This window comes from Camarhynchus parvulus, chromosome 21, assembly GCF_901933205.1.
Source record: "Camarhynchus parvulus chromosome 21, STF_HiC, whole genome shotgun sequence".
Lineage (NCBI taxonomy): Eukaryota > Metazoa > Chordata > Aves > Passeriformes > Thraupidae > Camarhynchus > Camarhynchus parvulus.
Genome location: NC_044591.1, coordinates 6,696,897 through 6,716,407, shown reverse-complemented (window position 1 = coordinate 6,716,407; position 19,511 = coordinate 6,696,897). Strand labels below are relative to the sequence as shown.

The 19,511-nt window shown below is 42.8% G+C and overlaps 1 protein-coding gene across 1 annotated transcript in view; it reads left to right on the top strand.

Moving 5' to 3' along the window:
• Positions 1 to 19,511, top strand: part of KIF1B (kinesin family member 1B) — a 77,521-nt gene that overhangs the window by 53,450 nt on the left and 4,560 nt on the right. The window contains 21 exon segments of the mRNA XM_030963772.1: positions 589 to 707; positions 1,771 to 1,856; positions 2,005 to 2,134; positions 2,475 to 2,634; positions 3,259 to 3,349; positions 3,889 to 4,007; positions 4,527 to 4,582; positions 7,209 to 7,317; positions 7,909 to 7,975; positions 8,713 to 8,797; positions 9,066 to 9,171; positions 12,744 to 12,858; positions 13,386 to 13,519; positions 14,016 to 14,077; positions 14,783 to 14,928; positions 15,189 to 15,428; positions 15,830 to 15,901; positions 16,510 to 16,631; positions 17,394 to 17,543; positions 17,880 to 18,072; positions 18,650 to 18,768. Of these exon segments, the coding sequence (XP_030819632.1) occupies positions 589 to 707; positions 1,771 to 1,856; positions 2,005 to 2,134; positions 2,475 to 2,634; positions 3,259 to 3,349; positions 3,889 to 4,007; positions 4,527 to 4,582; positions 7,209 to 7,317; positions 7,909 to 7,975; positions 8,713 to 8,797; positions 9,066 to 9,171; positions 12,744 to 12,858; positions 13,386 to 13,519; positions 14,016 to 14,077; positions 14,783 to 14,928; positions 15,189 to 15,428; positions 15,830 to 15,901; positions 16,510 to 16,631; positions 17,394 to 17,543; positions 17,880 to 18,072; positions 18,650 to 18,768 (2,481 nt within the window).

Sequence of the window (19,511 nt, the reverse complement as noted above, 5' to 3'; positions counted from 1 at the left end):
CAATCAGTGAATCTTCCAAGAAACCTAAGTGATGACTTATGGTTTATTGTGGGTTTCTGATTATTCTGCACACAGTGTTATCAAAGGAATATAGAAGAGAGAAAACATTCAGTCAGTCTGTTTTTAAAAGAGTGGGTTTATATGTTCAGTAAAAAATGGAGACTGTGTGAGCACAGTAGATCAATTCCTTTTAAATTTATCATTTCCAACTACCTCATTCTTTATCATCAGTAGTTCCCTGATGGATTCTGTCAGCTTGCTAACAGCTCCATTCACAACTTCAGTGCATTTCTGGTTACCTTCCATACAGTCATCCTCTCTCCCTGTGTCTGTAACTCATTCCTGTGAGCCCTGGGTCCCTCTGAGCTCTGACTGAGAGCCTTTGGTGGCTGCACTGGGCTTGGCCAGAGCTCTGTGTGGGCAGGGTGGACCCAGGACCTCCTGTGTGGGCAGGATGGACCCGGGACCTCCTGCAGGTCTGGGAGATGCAGTGTCTGAGATCTGACTGTTCCAGAGCCGAGCAAAGCTGCAGTGGGGTTTGGCACACCGTTCCTAATGCTGGCTGTGTTTCTCTCCTCCTGTTTCCAGAGCCTTCGTGTACCTGAGCAACCTGCTGTACCCAGTGCCCCTGATCCACAGGGTGGCCGTGGTCAGCGAGAAGGGCGAAGTGCGGGGCTTCCTGCGCGTGGCTGTGCAGGCCATAGCAGGTGAGGCACTGCTGCCTTCAGGAACCAGGCTAGCAAACCAAACCATTCTCCTGATACTCAAACCTGAATAGCCTTCATGTTGCAAAGGACATTTGCTCTCTGTTGGTATTGAAATTATTTCATTTGTTGTTTCACTGTATGGGCTGAGCATGAATAAGTATTGAAATAATGTTACTGAACAAAAGATTTTAAAATTATGATGATGTTGTCCACTGAATTTTATAACCGGCAACAAATGCAACACTGCTTTTTAGGACAGTGGAAGATTTAACTACTGTCAGTACGTCAGAAAACTAAAACTAAAGGAAAGCTTTTTCCTTCTGGCACCCAGTATAAACAGTGCAGAAGGGTACCTGGTTTGATAGTTTTGATGACCTGCATTAAAGTTAAATGTACCAAGTTTTAGCTGTGCTCAAACTATCCCTTTAAATAATGCTCAGAAATGTGCTCCTCTGGGGCCTGGGGAGAGCACGTGACGAAGTTCCTGAACTGATGGTTTTCAGCATGGTGGGAACAGAAATCAGCAGCACTTTCCCCCTTCATTGCCTCCCTAAAAACGTGGAGACTAGGAGCTGCTTTAACACAGTGTTTAATCACCAGGAATTCTTTTCAGAAGAGAGGAGTAGATATCCGGGGTGGTAACGGCCTCACCAGCGCTGAGCTGCCATTGTGTGTGTGCCAGAGTTCACTGCAGGTCACTGCTCAGTCCCTGATGTTTCAGCATGCTCAGTGTGAGGTGGGCTGCTTGGCAGGGCCGTGCCTTAGCCATGCTGGTGGGAGCACAGATCCTTCCCATAATTTGCCCTTTCCAGCAGTGGCCAAATGCCAACAGTTCTTGCTTCTTTAGGTAGGGTAACCCTGGAAGCCTCACTCTCCATGGGAACGTATAATGAAGCTCAGACTCTGAAGATGTGTAAGAATCACCCTGGCAGGGATTAAAACAAGTGAATTAAAATCTGGTTTAATGCGTACAAAAGTCTAGTTTGGTTTGGTCTCCTTAGCATTGACTGAATATTTCCAGATAAATATTAATCTATGTTCTTTTTTCCCTGTGTTTTTTTAGCTGATGAAGAAGCCCCAGATTATGGATCTGGTATTCGACAATCTGGCACAGCTAAAATTTCATTTGACAATGAGTATTTTGATAAGGTAAGAATTCTTAAAATTGATTTAGGTATCTTTGAGTGTAGTAGCTTGTGCTTCTAAATAAAGAACACGTGTTGTAGGGAAAGAAGGGGATGGCAAACTCAGAAAGTGCAGAGGTCTGTTACAAGCCACTGTTATATTTCATTTTCAGAGTGACTTTTCTTCAGTTGCGATGACTCGGTCTGGACTGTCACTGGAGGAGTTAAGGATTGTGGAAGGGCAAGGACAGAATTCAGAGGTTACCACTCCTCCAGAGGAGATCAACAGAATGAATGAGCTGGGTAAGCAAGAAATACTTGGTATTTGGAGAACTTGTGGGAAATTTGTGACACTTTCAGTCAGTCATAGAAAGGAGTTCTGAGTGTCCTTCAAGAGTGTCATGGTTAGGGAGAGGTTGAACATGCGAGATCCTGGTTGAACATGAGAGATTCATTTGAAGAACAGTGCTGAAAAACTTCTCAGATATTTGGATCTTTTGGTTATCAGCAAATTATTTGGGTTTAAAAGGGAATAAAATGTGATGGGACTAAACTGTCTCCTGAAGAACTATTTCAAGAAAAGAAAGGAGAAAAAAAATGAAAAAAAAAGTTATTTCATGTGGGATTTTTTTTTCTCCCTAAGATTTGAAGTCAGCCACTTTGGATGGAAAGATGACTATGGAAGGATTCACGGAGGAAATTGGTGATCACCTGAAGCTGGGCAGTGTGTTTACCTTCCGTGTGACAGTGCTTCAGGCCAGTGGCATCCTGCCCGAATATGCAGATATTTTCTGCCAGTTCAAGTAAGAATTTGTCTTCACTTGCATTAGGCAATTAATGGTATAGAGATATGATGAGATAATGATAGAGAGAGCAAAGAACAGTGGGCAGTGGAACTCTGAGAACTTTTCAGATGGGTGGAGGTGTTGTACAGCAGAGAAAAACACCTTGTCACTTACTGGAGTTCTTGGTCCTCACTTTCTCTTAAGCAGATGTCAAGGATTAAAGTTTTGCAGAAAGGAATTAGGAATCAAAGTGGACTCGTAAGTTACTAGTTTATAGATATCTTAAGGTTTTAAGCTTTTAATGTGAAAAATTCAATGCTAGATTGTACATACACCCTTTTGAATGAAAGCTGCATGACCCTGGAGGAAATCAGTACTCCTCAAGTGAAAGTGCTCTTAGGCTTGGGTTCTTAAGGAAGATAATAAAAAGGAGTAATAAAGACATAAAACAAGTACCACAATTGTGGTCCCACAAGACTGTGGTATGCCCAGCTTTAGGCCATCCCTCAACTGCTTCTAAAGTTCCAGCAAAATACATTTCTTTTAGGGTTTTAGGATTTCCTTTCAGGGTTGGATTCAGAGCACAGCAATCTTCATTAAACCATTCTGTGGTGGCTGATTTTTGGTTTATTTTTTTAAAAGCTTTTTACATCGACATGATGAAGCTTTCTCAACAGAACCTCTCAAAAACAATGGCCGAGGGACTCCCCTTGGGTTTTACCATGTTCAGAATGTAAGTAAAGCTTCCTGTGAGCAGTACCTTCCTCTGTCAGCACTGGGAGTTGTGTGTGTCCTTCAAGGCAGGCAGAATTATTAGGAATAGACAGTACTAGGAGTGATCAGGTGAATGATGTAATCCCCATCACAAAACAAAACACAGAATGATTCTTTGTGGCAAATTTAACTCTTCCTTCACCTCTACTTCCTGCCATTGAATTCTGTGTTTCCTTTCCAGGATGAAAACAGTCTAGAGTTCAGGAAATAAATATACATGTGAATAGCAGTGCTCATGATCTCAGATGAGCTGGATATATCTATTTTTATGAACTGTGTAATGCTTTGGTTACATACAGCCTCCTCTTCTTCTACTTGAAATGCCTGATACTGAGGCTTTAATTTTCTCCTTTCTTGGAGAGTAGAATTAATGCCTAAACCAGAAGAGAATGCAGTTGCTTTTACTGTGAGTGACACTAAGTGATATGAAAAATACAGACTTCTAAAAGAGATTTCCTTTTTTGAATGTCTCATTTTCTTTCCTTACTCTTGAAATAGATTGCTGTGGAAGTGACAGAATCATTTGTGGAGTACATCAAAACAAAGCCTATTGTCTTTGAAGTCTTTGGACATTATCAGCAGCATCCTCTCCACCTGCAAGGACAGGATCTCAACAGGTATTGGTCACTAGCCTGGCATAAAGGCACTTGGGGATCATGCTCAGGTTATGCAGTTTTTGTACTCCTGAAATTGTGCACCACAGCCTCAGAAGCAGAATCCCTGATGGAGGTGAAAGTGCTGGCAGAGGCCTGTTTACCCAATGTAGTGACTGATGGAATTGTTCTGCCCTGTCAAACATGGAAAGCTGTTCTGCCAGTGCACCCTAGAAACCCCCTGGTGATTGGAGCAGTGCACTGGGAATACTGGGAACTTCAGCAGTGTGAGCTCTGGGAAAATCTCAGCAGTGCTCCTGGGATTGGTTAAGCTAGAATAGAAAATGAGCATAGGTTAGTCTGAGAAGTGTGCTGAGCCCCCTTGTTTTCCTGACAGGGGATATTTACCTGTCTTCATAGAATTGTGAGGATATTTTTAGAGACAGTAATAGGTGTGTGTATACAAAGATGCATGTGTGTGCGTTTGTGTATATTTCTTACATTTAACTGCCTCTGTATTGATAACTCTTCATTTCTCTGTAGCCCTCCACAGCCTTCTCGAAGATTCTTCCCTCCCCCTATGCCACTGTCGAAGCCAGGTGAGAACAGCTCTCTAATTCTGTACATCACAGCTCTGCTGCTGCAAATGGAGGTTGTAGTGTGTTCCTGAGGTATGCAGGACACCGAGAAATGTAAATGGAGTGAGTGCTGCAGGGGGCACTGAATGCCTTTGCTGGTTCTCTGCCCTCTTTATGTTTTATTTTTATTTCTTCTCAACCTCCTCTGCAAGAAGTGCTGCTTAGTTCATTAGGGGGTAGAATTCCATTCCTGAGGTATTGAACATATTCCATGAGATCTGGCTGTGGCTCTTCCCCTGCTTACTGAGCACTTACTGACTGGAAATTTGCTTATTCATTAATTGCTTCATCTTTTTGCTCTCTCATGTTCTCGTTTGGTGAGTGAGTTTGTTGAAATGATTCTTGGTTTTCTTTGCTTAATTGGAATAATGCATGCTGAACTCTTTTGTGATTTTTTTTTTCCATTTCACCTTTAATTTCCTCCTTCTCCCTCGTTCTCTCACCGGCATATTTCTACCATCCTTTGTGTGTGTTGCATTCCCTCTGCAGACCATGAAAGGAAAATTGAGTTGATTAGGTACCTTATGTCTGGCTATGTAAACGTGCATGTGCTGAACACGCTGTCCGAGCATGCCAACGTGCTGGCCTCCTCTGCCGTGGCTGCTTTCCAGGATGGAGCTGACCAGCTGCCACCTTTTCTCTTTCTGCCTGTTCCCAGTTGTCAGAGTGAGCGGGCTCCTAAACGAGATGGTTAGTAGCCAAACTTGGTCTGTGATAGATGTAGAAGTAGTTCCAAAATGTGCTTCCAAATTCCTTTTTCCTTCATCATGTAGTAGTATTAGGAGTAGAAGCTGCCATGGTTGTGCTCATGGAAGGATGATGCTGTGCTTAAATTTAGGGCTCTTTTAGAGAGAACCATAGAGACAGTCTGTAGACTCCAGTGTGCTGGGTATCACAGGTTTTTTTGTGTCACTGCATCTGTTCCCTGAAACTTCCAGGACCTCTGATTTTTCAGTGTTCTGCATAGAGTTTTGTGATACTGGGATGAGAGATGCATATGAAAACACAGGCAGGTATAGAGGAAACATTCTGCTGTGTTCTGTATAGGTTTCCTTTTCACTCATCTTCCTTTCCTGCCACTAACAGTGCTGTTCCTCACTTCCATTTGTATTCTGTTTTATTTAACTCAAAAAAAAGTCATGCTGATTAATAATTGTACCAGAGCAAGTCTGTGAGAACACCTAGAATCAAGCTTTTATGTTTAGTCAGATGTGTCTTTCTGTTGTTTCTCTCTTCTGATGCTTTTGAATCGTTCTGCTTGGCAATAACCTGGAGTGACTTGTGTGTTTGATGTTCCTCTGGCTGGAATGAGTTCATGTGCAGCTGCATGAGATGATTGGGTGTAAGGGAGTTACTACCCTGAGTAATGTATGGGAAGGTAAATGATGAGCCTCAAGCTCGCTGCCTCCCAGGGTGGAGCTGTGCTGTGAATAACTGATTCCTGTAAAATCTGTCCCTCTGAGGCAGCTGCTATTTTACCCAGAAAAGAAAGAGATCTCAGAAGAGAGCACCTAGGCACCCCTGTAGGGACCTGTTTTATCTGGGGGCTGTTATGTCCTTCCAGTGCACAGGAAATTAAATCACAGTAGAAGCCGAAGGATACAGAGATGTAAAGGTGGGAGAACCTAAAGAATACCTGAGCAAGGGGGAATTGGGTCTTGAGAGGTAGAAGGGAGAATAATTATGTGGCTTAATAAAAGCAGTGAGGTTAGTATGTGAAAGGAGAAAAAAATGGGAGATCAGAGTTACAAAAATCCCAATCAGAGCATAAGGAATGAAGCTTTTAAAATGTTCCCATTTATAAAAATGTAATGAGTGAACAGATATGAAAAAGCATGTAATGGTAAGTAAAAGGTATGATGTGTGAGGGAGTATTAGGTTATTTCTAGAATTTAAGCTGTCTCATTTTTTTTAAACATGGTTTATCCCTACATTTGAATGAAAGGAATTAGAGAGGATCTGGCTGGTTATACTCGCTAATACCAAGAGATAAGGAGCCCAGAAAAATACTTAGGCAGGATTAGGGCTCTGGAATAAGTCTTGTTCTGCCTTTTTACATATACAATATCTTAACCAAGTGATGCAGGGGTCTGGCAGTTTGTAACATGAACAAGTGAAGACTGAAGTTTTAAGTTCTATTCTTTTCCTATTGTGTAGGGAAGGTGAAATGGGTACTTTATGGGTGAGTAATGCTGCAGATGAACAGACCTCAGGAATTCTAAATCACCAGCTGTCAAGCCATAAAGCAACTGATGCACATTTGAGGAAACTTCTTCTCTGTGGATCTAGAGGAGCTGTGTATTTTTCCAGGCTCTTTGGATGCACTTTTGTTCCATTATTTAACTTCAAAAATTTTTTCTATTCTTGTAACCTAGATTTAAAAAACACTTAGAGAAATAATGATTGCTGTAAGCAACATAATTTTCATGGTAAAAGCTGTGGTCTGCCTACATACACAGAATATGTAGGACCTCTGAAATGGCACATTTCTGTGAGTCTTGAATAAGCTTTACTTGTTCAGTCTTTGTAAACCACTCTTTTTTTCTTCTTTCTTTCTTTCTTTCTTTCTTTTGTTTTTTCTTTTAAGTGCCAGCTACAAAGCTGAATACTATGAGCAAGCCCAGCTTGGGCCAGAGTGTGAGCAAATACGATCTCCTGGTGTGGTTTGAGATCAGTGAACTGGAGCCAACAGGGGAGTAAGTCCTATATTAATATTGTGTTTCAAGAACTGTGGTTTATGAGATTTCTGGGTTTTTCCCCTTTGTTCTGTTCAGATCAGGTTGATGTTTAGCAGTCACCATGGTAAGGGCCTGGCTGGTTTGTAGTGATGGGTGTGCAATCTGCTGGCAGTAGTTGTCCCCATTAGAAGGGACTAAAGTGATAGAATGACTTTCTTTCACACTTGGAGGGGTCTTTCCCTGGTGAAGTTCCAGGCACAGGCAGCAGGAAAACTTCCCTGTGTGGGCCATGAGTTTGGATTCTTTGGGACACTGGAGGCTTTACTCCAGTCACATAGCAGCCTCTGTTCAGTGTTCATCTCTGTACAAAGGTTTTCCCCTGACAGGTCTTCAGGGGTTATATTGAGAAGTGAGTTGCACAGTTTTCCATTAGTACTGGAGGTATAGTGGGTGACACTTCCACGAGTCACTGATCTCTAATGCCAGAAGGAGCCTCTTTGGAGAGTGGCTAGAAAGACACTCTGGTGCCTTCAGCTGCTGCAAGGAGAGGAAGCTGCTGGCAGCAGAAGCTGCTGTGCAGGTACATCTCTGCTTCCCTGTCTCACACAGGTACATCCCTGCTATTGTGGATCACACCGGGGGCCTGCCCTGCCAGGGGACCTTTCTGCTGCACCAGGTACTGATGGAAGCTGTGGGACAGCAAGTGTCACCTCTGCAGGGAGGGAGGGGATGCTGCTGCTACCTCCTTTCCCACACAGCTGGGCAGTGACAGGCAGGATGTCCCAGTCTGTGCTTGCTCTGTTGGCTTTGGGCTGGGAGGAGACTGTGTGGCCCCCAGGATATTGCTGCTCCTGTGCTTATCAGTGGGCATCCCACTCATGAAAGAGGAAAGCCTTTTAAAAAGCAGGAACCTCTGGAACCAGATTTGTGCCTTCAGTGTTCTCCAGCATCTCTAAGGACACAGAAGGATGATGTGGACTCAAATTCCATTTGCTCTCTCTCACTGCTTGTGGTTATGACACATAATCTATACAGTGACTGTATCTCGGTGCATCTTAAATTCCTCTCATAATCCTTAGTAATATTTTGTCTCTAGCTAGATTATAAAGATAACCCCAGTTAAATATGGTTTATAGGTTTAAAGTTCTATTTTTCCTACTCTGTCTTTGTGGAGTGAGGAAGGGGAAGCATTTAATTTGTTTTACATTTGAGAATATAACATCCCTTTGAAGTGAATTTTAGGGCCCTGAAACAGAGTTGCTTGTTCGGTTACAGATGACATCTAATGATATTAAATTATATTAATGATATTATTTAAATGATATTATTTACTTCACTTTTGCAGTACAAGTGCAAAATAGATGATGTGTGTGTGTGAACACTTGAGCAGTGTTTTGTTTCTGAACTCCACAGGGAATCCAGCGGAGAATCACAGTCACCATTATCCATGAGAAGGGCAGTGAGCTGCACTGGAAGGATGTGCGAGAGCTGGTGGTTGGTGAGTAAATGGTTTTGTATCTTGCTCTGTAAGGAAGAAAAACTATTGCTGGTAATTTCTCTTTGTATCAGATTCTTTCATTTTTATGAGCACTGCCTGTAGGAGGAGAATTTTGAAAAAGATCCAGAGGAAGAACTTAAGTTTTGCAACTTCCATTTACAGCTGCTTGTTTTTCATGTAGTCTGAAATTGTATTTGGGAAAACAAATTCCTTTTTTGTTGCAGTTTGAATTTTAATTGATTCCTCCTCCTCCTCCTTCCCTTTCTAGGGCGTATAAGAAATAAAGCAGAGGTAGATGAAGCTGCTGTGGATGCCATTCTGTCTTTGAATATTATCTCTGCAAAATACCTGAAATCCTCTCACAGCTCCAACAGGTAAGTGAATGAAGTGAGCCCTGCAGCAGGAATCTGAAATTTATTTGACCTCTGATGTACTGGCAGTATGTTTGGAAAGCTGGGAATGTGGCTAATTATTAAATGTAGAATTCCATGGGCACAGAACACACAGGTAGAGAATGAACGTCACTGTCAAATCTTGATCCATGGGAAGGGTTTGCTGACAATGCACCTGAATTACTTTCCATGTGTATGGACCATAAAGGGCAGATGGAAAGGAGCAGCTTAAGGGAACCTCAGGACTTAACCAAAACTTCTAAACTGACATCAAGATTTGGTGCTAGAATACAGCACTGAAGTACAAGGACAGTTTTGGGAGGTACATCTGTAGATGTGTACATGTTATTCCTGGAGCGAGCATGTGACAATTTAAGCCAGAGCCACACTTTGTGTATTCAACTTCATAATTCACAGATGTATGACAAGTTGAGTCCAGTTCCATGTCCCTGCAGTGTGGCAGCAGCAGGGCCCCTGGCTGAGGGGTTTGTGGCTCTGTGTGTCCCTCATTGCTCTGAGGCTCAGACTCCACATTGTTCTGCTTCAGTGTCTGCAACCAAGTGCAGCAAGGCAGAGGGGGGCACTGGGCACAGCCTCTCCCTGCTCTGACAGCAGAGTCACTTGGCTTCTCCCTGGCTCTGTTCAGCTGGTGCAAAGGAGGAATATCCCTGGAATGGGGCTCTGAGTGGCTTTTTCCAGAGGGGAGGAAAGTTTGAGTCTATCTTTGCTGTGCCAGCTGAATGCTGGAGGTGGGATCCTTCCAAGCACTGGAATTCTTCCTTCTCTCTTAGAGGCCTGGACTTTGAATCACCTGTGGCACTAAAGTCGATTTGGGATGCTGCTCCTGCCTGTGGGCTCTCTGCCACCTGGTGTCTGTAAAGGCAGGCAGGGACTGGGGGATTGGCAGTTATTGCCTTCCACTGAGAAATGGGTATTTTAGTGTGTTTGAGTTAATGGATCAATGTAACTGGAAAACAGGGAGACTGCTCCTGGTTTCCTGTCTGATACTATTGGATTTGCAGTTGGAAAGCCCTGTGCTTTCTGTTTTGTTTCAATAAATTCCTAAGTTCGTACAGAACTATAGCTCTGTAGTTTGCTATAAGGTGGGCAGCTTGGGTGAAGGATGAGTGGGATGAAGCTGTTGGCCATCATCCCAAAATGGCAAGGTTTAAGTTGTGGGATGAGTGCATGGCAGCATGGTGGAAGGGAATTGAGGCCCTGGTAAGGGAAATGTCTTAATGTTTGCTCATTGTCTGCAGACTTGTTTGCTGCTTTCTGTGGGGTTTTTTCACTTTGTTTTGTTTCTTAGCCCATTTGTTCTGTTCCTCTCAGCTGTTGCTTTTCTGTTCTGCTTTTGGCTGCACTAACCAAAGCACTTTCTATGTTTTTACAGGCTCTTTCTTGATAAGGATATGCCTAGGTATTTTCTGTTTGCTTCCTTTATACATAAAGATTCTTGAAAATAGAATGCTTTATGTCCCATTTGTATTGCTGCCACTTCCCTCAGCTTTTACTGAATTTTGTTAGCACAGCTCTTCCAGAAGTAGTCTTCCTCTTCCCCTTCCCTTTCCTCTTCCCTTACCTCTTCCTCTTCCTCTTTCTTCCCCTTCTTCTTCCCCTTCCTCTTCCTCCTGCTCCTCCTCCTCTGTGTCAGAGGCTTATTCAGGAACAGTTCACTGGGGGACTTGTGAAGGTGAACTTTTCTTCTCATGTGAGAGTAGGAGAATTTCCTTTGTCAGTCTTTCTGATTTTCTTGGTATGCCATCAAATATAGACCCTTTTTGTAGTCCTTGCTATTTTCTTCCCTTGTTCTGTTTCAAAGAATTAAATTTGGAATTTCTCACTGTCTCTGACTCTGCAACGCTGCTTGTTTGAAGGACCACGCCAAGGACTGAATTATGAGGTTACTTGAATTGCTCTGATCAAATAGCAGTGGCTGCCATGTGACTGCTCTTCAGCCTCTGTTCTGGGGCTGGATTTACATATGAAATTTAACCGTGTGGTTGCCACTCCTTAGTTTAGCAGCTGGCAGAGGAGCCAGACATGCAGTGGCTGCCCAGGTTGGATTCCTGTTTCACCTTCCCAGTGGGATCACAGCCCGGATGGCAGCTGCACAGTCTGGGGCACTTTGCACTCTGCTTTCTGTGCTCTGCCTCTGGAAAAGAGAAGACAGAGTCTTCAGTGCTCCCAATTCACCACCTTTCACCACCTAATGCTAAGATCCACTTCGAAGCAGTTTTAACCTGTTTACATTTCACCTGTAACATTTAACCTGTCTCTCCTCTATCCCATGCTTTGTGTGTTCCATGCTCCCTTTTCCTCCGTGTGCTGTTGGCTGTGCTGAAAGGAGTTTGCTCACTTCTGTTTTTTGTCTCACTGTATAGCTATTGTAGCAAATTCTGGTTTGGGCAGGCAAAGCTGTGTATATTTACCTTCCTGGCTAGAAAACATCCACTAAAATCCACAGCCTCAAAGCTGTGCTTGACTTTGTCTTGGTGTTTGTCCGAACATCATTTTGCTCCAGAGGGTGGTAGTGTTTCTGCACTGAGGAGCATTTACACCTGTGTCCTCTCTCCATGAGGAGAAATCTTGTTTGGCAAATGGTGCAGAACTGATGCTGGGGCTTCATACAGTGCTTTTTTTCTTGTTTCTTCTACCTCCACCCTGCTGTTTGTCCTTTGCCTTTAATTTCATCTTCTATTTTTCCGAGTTGGGAATTAGTACAGAAACTCTTTGGATATATAACTTATTTTAAAAAAATAATATACACGAAGCACTTTCTTGCTTTTAGTACTACATCATTTGGACTCAAAATGGGATAAAAACAGCAACAGGATTTGGGAGGGAAATTATATGGAGGTGATGAAGAATGAATACCTTCTGTTTCTGTCACCAGTGTGGAAAGATGTGCTGAGTTCCTGAATAGGGGCATAGGTCTTCTTTCCAGAGGGACCTTCCTGAAATCAGTTGCTGCCTGTGAGAAAGGAGAAAGCTCATTTCCCCAAGCCCCTGCTAGAGAGGGGACAGTATAACGATGCCTTTGGATTGAGCTGTGCTGTGTGTGATGCTGTCTCTCACTTTTTACTTGAACCCTCTGGATTGCTGAGGTAGACCTGTGGGAGCTTTCATCTCCTCTCTTTCCTTGTGCCAGACTGAAGAAACATCTTACAGAAGTCCTAAAATATAGTGTAGAAAGAATTTTCCCATGTACTTTTAAGATCCAGCTGGGCTGAATTTCAGCAGTAGAAATTAATTTTCTCTGTTTAGAAACAACTGTTCAGTGCTGACTTCCCTGTAGAGTTATGACAGCTTTTGTTTTCTGCATTCCCTCTTTTCTCTTTTGGATGAGTGTTCTCCATAACAGGCAGTGATCTTTATGCCACACTGTTTGAGGTAGAAGTAAATGATCTCGGAAATAAAGAGAAGGTTTTTGCTTCAAGTATTTGTTATCCACATGACTGGAGGATGATATCAGAAAGAGATGCTTTACACTGAGTGATGAGGGGGCTGCAGAGGAGCTCTTACTATTGACATTTTACTGTACTTCTTTCCAGGACTTTCTACCGGTTTGAGGCAGTTTGGGATAGTTCCTTGCACAACTCCCTCCTCCTCAATCGAGTGACGCCTTATGGAGAGAAGATCTACATGACCCTTTCTGCCTACCTGGAGGTGAGACACCAAGGCCTTCCTGCCCTGAGAAAAAAAAATAGATTAATAAAAATAGAAGAGAAATAGATTCAAAAGTGATTTGAATCCTGCAGCCAGTAAGAGTATTTATTAATTTCCTGAGGACAGTGTGGAAAAAATGTAGTCATAGTTAACATCTTGATGTCAAGGTATTACTGCCTTGCTACGCAAGAGGTACTGGTGGTCTTGCCTTTTTGTGCCTTGTTTTATCTATCTCTGTATCTGAAAATCCACTGGAATCAGTGAATATTGCTGTGTCAGTACTGGTGTTACAAACAGCGGCTTAGCTCTTGGCTTGTGTGCAAGACACTGTTGTTTTGTGTAGTAAAATCATTTCATGGGATGCATCAAGAAACGTGGCAGTTCTCTTTCACAGATACACATATGAAAACCCTTCACCAAAGACCCAAACAAGCACAGATTTCAAAAGCTGTCCCAAAAGCTAAGGGCAGCAGTGTAACTTGGCACAGTTGGCCGCAGCCATTCATTCGTTGCTGGTGTTCCCTTAGCTTGACCACTGCATCCAGCCTGCTGTGATCACAAAGGATGTCTGCATGGTGTTCTACTCGCGGGACGCCAAGATCTCCCCGCCGCGCTCCCTGCGCAGCCTCTTCGGCAGCGGCTACTCCAAATCCCCAGACTCGTAAGTGCAGTTACAGTTCTGGTATTGGACTTTTTTGTCAGGATTTGTGTTTCCTCTAAGAGGATTTAGTTTAGTTTTCTTAATTTTTTTCCTTGAAACTTTACCTACTCATAGGTTCTCCAGTGTGGTTTTGAATGTTCTTTCTCACATTTATTTCAGTGGAACTCTGATGGCTTCTCTCTTTACTGACCTCTTTTCCATATAAACAGAGCTGGGAAGAGGGATCCATTTTTCAAGTTTGCATCCTGACCTGGAATTTACTGCATCATGTGCTCTTCAAGTCCAGTGCAGGGTGGGGTGGGAACATGGGGGAAATGCCTTTTTGTAGGATCTTGCAGTTCTGGCTATTTTGTGCAAGAGTAGTATTGAAATCTAGTTCTAACTAACAACTATACTTTAAATTCTGCTTTGGGAACCACTGAGTTAAAGCTGAAGCGCTTTATTTCTGAAGATAATAAATGGTGTGTTTTTGCTTCTTCTGCTTTCCTGTGAACAGCAATCGAGTAACTGGGATCTATGAACTGAGTTTATGCAAAATGTCAGACACAGGAAGTCCAGGTAAGCAGCAACTGGGTGATAAATATGATGATAAATATGAAATATTGCAGAAAATTTTGCAGGGAGAATGGAGTAAACATTTCTGTCCTGATCAGAAGCAGTTCCTGTGTTTCATAGGAGCAATGGAACGTTGCTATTCCATAAAATACTTACTCAGGCTTTTACTTTAGACTCAGGTCTGTGTTTACCATTGGTAAACAAGGATTCACTGGAAACTTGATGTTTTCTGACATGGGTAACTCAGGACACTGAGTGCATGTATCACATTATGCCCCTGAGTCTTAGGGCCATAACCCATGGCTCATAACTAACAGTTGAGACTGGGTTTTGCAGCAGTAGAGCTTCTTCTTGTCTTTTGAAGATGCTGCTAATTTCTGATGCCAACTTCACCACTTGGAAGGAATAAGTTCATGGTGTATCTGTGTAGTTTTCTTCTAAGATGTAGAAACTGAAGTCCTTGTGTTGAATTAGACTGAACAGGAGTTTACATTATATCTTGGTCAATAGAAAATACCTGAAAAAAGTAAGAAAGCTGGACTAAATAAAATATCTTCAGTTGTGTATTTGCAGGTAATGAAATGCTTATGTTGTATAATTCCAGCCAGACAGCAGAAGTGCTGGTTCTTTGCAGATTGCTGATTATTTCTCTGTGACACCTCCCTGGCTATGGTTTTAACACGTCTCGTGTTGTTTCTTACTGCTCAGGAATGCAGAGGAGGAGGAGGAAAGTCCTGGATACTTCTGTGGCATATGTGAGGGGCGAAGAGAACCTGGCAGGTTGGAGGCCCAGGGGGGACAGCCTCATTCTAGAGCATCAGTGGGAACTGGAGAAACTGGAGCTGCTGCATGAGGTGAGTAAAGAGATGGAAGTCAAGATTTAAATAAATTCTCCTGGCAGAGAAGATACAAAGCGTGTGGCTGTCTGCTGAGTAGAGTCCTCAGCTCAGAATCTCAGTGTATTCAAAATAGCAAATTCAATTTCTAGTGCCACTGTAAACTCCCTTCCCTGGGGAAAGTTACTGGTATGAATAGTAAAGGATTCCTAAGAATTCCGTGTCTGTAAAATTGGCACCTTCCTGGAGGGGACGATACTGATTTCTTTTCTTACTAGGTGGAAAAAACCCGACATTTTCTTCTGCTTCGTGAGAAGCTTGGTGACAGCATCCCCAAGTCCCTGAGTGACTCGTTGTCTCCCAGCCTGAGCAGTGGAACCCTCAGCACCTCCACCAGCATTTCCTCTCAGATTTCCACCACGACCTTCGAGAGCGCGGTGACGCCCAGCGAGAGCAGCGGCTACGACTCCGCGGACATCGAGAGCCTGGTGGACCGGGAGAAGGAGCTGGCCACCAAGGTATGGCACAGGGCAACCATCCTGCTGGCAGCCAGAGGGGATTATAGGGCAACCACAAGCTTCTGAGATAGCTTGGGGAATATCCAGTAGTGTGAGAGTTTCATTTTAACATCTTGGTTAGTGAAATAAGCCACTTTCACCGGCCAGTGCTGCTGGGGAGGTTTGGGCTGTGGCTGTATCTCATTCCCCTGTGTTAGTGGTTCTATAAAAACTTTCTAATTTTATCAAATGAAGTGATTATTATCCTCTTCTGTGATTTTTCATAGCAGTTTAGGATTTGTTTTTTCTTTCATGACCTGCCAAGTGTGTTTTGGCAAATCATCTGTTCAAATTTCTCTGAAAATCTAAATATAAAGTTCTTCTCTGTGTCTCATTTGTTTCTCCTCCCATACCCCCTTTAGTGTCTGCAGCTTCTTACTCATACCTTCAATCGGGAATTCAACCAGGTGTACAACAGCATCAGCGATTGTAAGGTAAATATTTCATGTAATATTTAATTGTAATACTCTCTATTTGTAGTGCAATAGCAGCATGTTTGTGAGTCATGGAATCTGCTGATACTATGAAAAGATAAACCACTTTATTAATTTATTATTTTTTATTTTCAGTCCTTTGGAAGCATTTGGCTATTCAGCATCAGGTTCCAAATGCTATGGCAGGAATTGGCAATGGTGTGGACTTGCAGTGTAGTACAGTACCCAGTTTATTAGCAGACTCTTATTGTGTTTTCCTACATACACTTTCCCTATGTAAAAGGATAAATCTATTCTTAAAAATTTTGCCAGTAGGCAAAGGGAATACCAGGTTTCAAAGTGGATGATGTTTTATCACTGAAGAAGTCAGAGTGTGAATAATCAGAAGTGTAGGACATTGATAATAACAAGCTGTGTCTGCATAAACGCTGCTGTATTTCTGCCCCCAGATGGGCTTGTGGTGGTTTGTGTGAAAATTTGCCTACTGACTAGGGGAATGGCTGATGAAAAAGCCTTTCTGTTCTCTGAGCCATCCCTGCTGAAAGCCATTCTCAGCCAGAATGAGCACCAGCTGCAGCCCAACTGCTGTGATGTGTTTGTGCTTGCAGCTCTCGGATATTTCTCCAATTGGGCGGGACCCGTCCGTGTCCAGTTTCAGCAGTGCAACCCTCACCCCTTCATCCACCTGCCCTTCTCTGGTGGATTCCCGGTGCAATTCAGTTGACCAGAAGTAAGTGTAATGTATTAAAAGGAAACATCACTTTTCAGTGCTTCACACATCTCTTTGCTGTTTTCTGATTTGTTTTTCCTCTTTTCTTCCTTTTCCCTGCTTTCAGATATTTCTCTGTACAGCCCCCTTGCCTTACTTCTCCAGTCACTCTGCACAATTCTTTTTCTCATTTTGTTCTTTTCAAGTGGTGTTTTTTCTGCTTGTGTTGGGGCAACAGTCAGATGCTTGTCATTCCAGTGACCAGTGCATCTACAGTGTGCAGAGTCCACAAGTTTTTCAGAGGTCTTTTGAAAAGGTCTACTAATAACGACCCAGAATAAACCAGTTTGGCCATTAATCTCTGTTTATCTTTCTCAGCTGTATCTATACAAGATCTTTTTGATGAAATTGGTAATAACTATGTAGTAAAAGACATAATTTGTACCTTCTCAGTTCAGCATCCCTGAGGGAGGAGTGCTGAGGAAGTAGAACATTTTACATCAAACAGTAGTAGGAAGTATGTCTGTGTTGTGACTATGTTTAGCAGGAGAAAAATGGTAGAAGTAGTGGGGAAGCAACTTACTAGCAGTTATTATAAGTTTTATTCCACAGATATCAAGGGAAAATGCTATTCAGTATTGTACAAAAGGATCCCAATGTCAGACAATAAATCTGGGCTGGAGGAAGGAACTTCAAGCTGGCCTGAAGATGCAGTTTAAATTCCATTGTCATATTCGGTTGCTTTGTTGTGATTTACTTTTTTTTCCTCTACTTTTTTTAAAGGACACCAGAAGCAAATTCTCGTGCCTCCAGTCCCTGTCATGAGGTGGAGCAGTTCCAGATAATTCCTGCAGTAGAAACTTCCTACCTTGCCAGAGCTGGAAAGAATGAGTTCCTAAACCTTGTTCCTGATATTGAGGAAATCAGACCAGGGTAAGTTTTTTATTGTTATGTGATCATGGCTTCCCGAGAACTCTCACAGGGGTTTTCTGAGATTCTTAGGTTCTGTGGCCCATTTGAAGAAGGAAATTTAACAGGTGATAGTAGAGCTGCAGAGTCCTCTGTGATGGATTGAGGAAGACTGTCAGACTTTTGCATAGATGTTGAAAACACCATTCAGCTTGTTTTAGAAGAACTTTTTCAGAATACTGTTGCAGATAAAACAGGACCAATTATTGAGGACCAAGTGTCTTACACAGTGTTTTGCAGTTAATAGGGATACTCAGGGGAAAATCTATTTCTGTATTGACGTGGGTTTATTTTTTCCAGCTCTGTGGTGTCAAAGAAAGGATACCTCCACTTCAAGGAGCCACTCTCCAGCTCCTGGGCCAAGCACTTTGTGGTGGTTCGCCGTCCCTATGTTTTTATTTACAACAGTGACAAAGATCCTGTAGAAAGAGGAATCATAAACTTATCCACAGCTCAGGTGGAATACAGTGAGGATCAACAGGCAATGGTGAAGGTCAGTCTGAGAGCTGTTGTTTATTTATCCATAAAGCAAGGACATTACAAGTAGCAGTGCTTCTGTACCATCAGGTGTGTCATCTCAGTTCTGAGGAAAATGGATCTGAGTTGTGGAGACATTGAGGATCCTGCCCACAAAGTTCCCAGTTAGTTCAGGGTTTCTTATGGTTTTGGACACAGTTGTACCAGAGAGTGACCCTGACTGGTGTCACACATCAGACTGGCTTTTAGGAGGATGTGTTGGTACCACCACCCTGCGTGTTGGGTTTTTGCAGCTTCCTTTGTATGGTTTTTTGGGCTTGTGTGTTTTGTTTGTTTCAAAACAAAACCCCACAAAACAACGCATACAAACATCCTGCAAGGAATCAAGTGAACCCTACTGGTCCATCTCTTAAAGCCCACACTCAGCAGTTAAGACTCTGTTTTGTAGAAGGTAATGAGTAATAATACCCTGGAAATCACCAGTGAGACATGAATGAAAGGGGGATGTGATGGAGCAGATTCTCTCAGAGAGGAAATGTGCATCAGCCTCTGTGCTTGCAGACTTTGTGTTTAAATTGTCCTTGATGTTGCAGACACCCAACACATTTGGAGTGTGCACAAAGCACCGTGGGGTCCTGCTCCAGGCCATCAATGACAAGGACATGAACGACTGGTTATACGCCTTCAATCCTCTCCTGGCTGGCACCATTCGGTAAGAGGCAGCTCGGGGCTGCGAAGGGCCATGCTCAAACCAGGAGGCAGATGGCTGGTCACAGATCTTAGTTTTGCTCTCAGGAATTTGACGAGATGCGGGAACTTGAGGAGGGAGGAGAGTAGGTAGAAAAAACCCCAGAACAATCAGAAAACAAACCAGCCCTGTATTTCAGGAACTGCAGGGGCTGTTTTGGCTTGTGACGTTCTGAACAGCCATGTCCAGTTTGAACATGTGTGGGATGCTATGTTTGGAGACCAAAAGATGGTTTCCTTGCATTGCCATTTTACAAATTTTTAAAGTTTCTTACTTCCTCTGTGCTGGACTGCCTTTTTAGGTTCTTGATTATGAACTAAAGCAGAAATTACGTTCCCTTTTATAACTTCTCTGGCAGCCTTTCCATTATCACAGACAGCCCCTCCTTGCTGGACACATCTAACTCCACTGCAGTAGCTCTTCCTTTCAGCAAAAAACTCCAAAACCTAACAAACAAAGCTGTTACCATACAGCATCAAATAGTTTCTGAGCAGTGAAGCCCTTAAATGATCCCTCCTCCCATTAAAGAAGCGGAACAGAGAATTCTTTCTCATTACAGCCCTGGATACATTTTACTTTCTTAACATATGGAGTAAACTAGGACTGTACCAAAGAATTTAAAAAAAAAAGAAAGGTGGATAAACTTTGGGGAGGGAGGAATAATGAACTTTCATAATTCACCAACTACTTTTTCCCTTTTTTTTTGG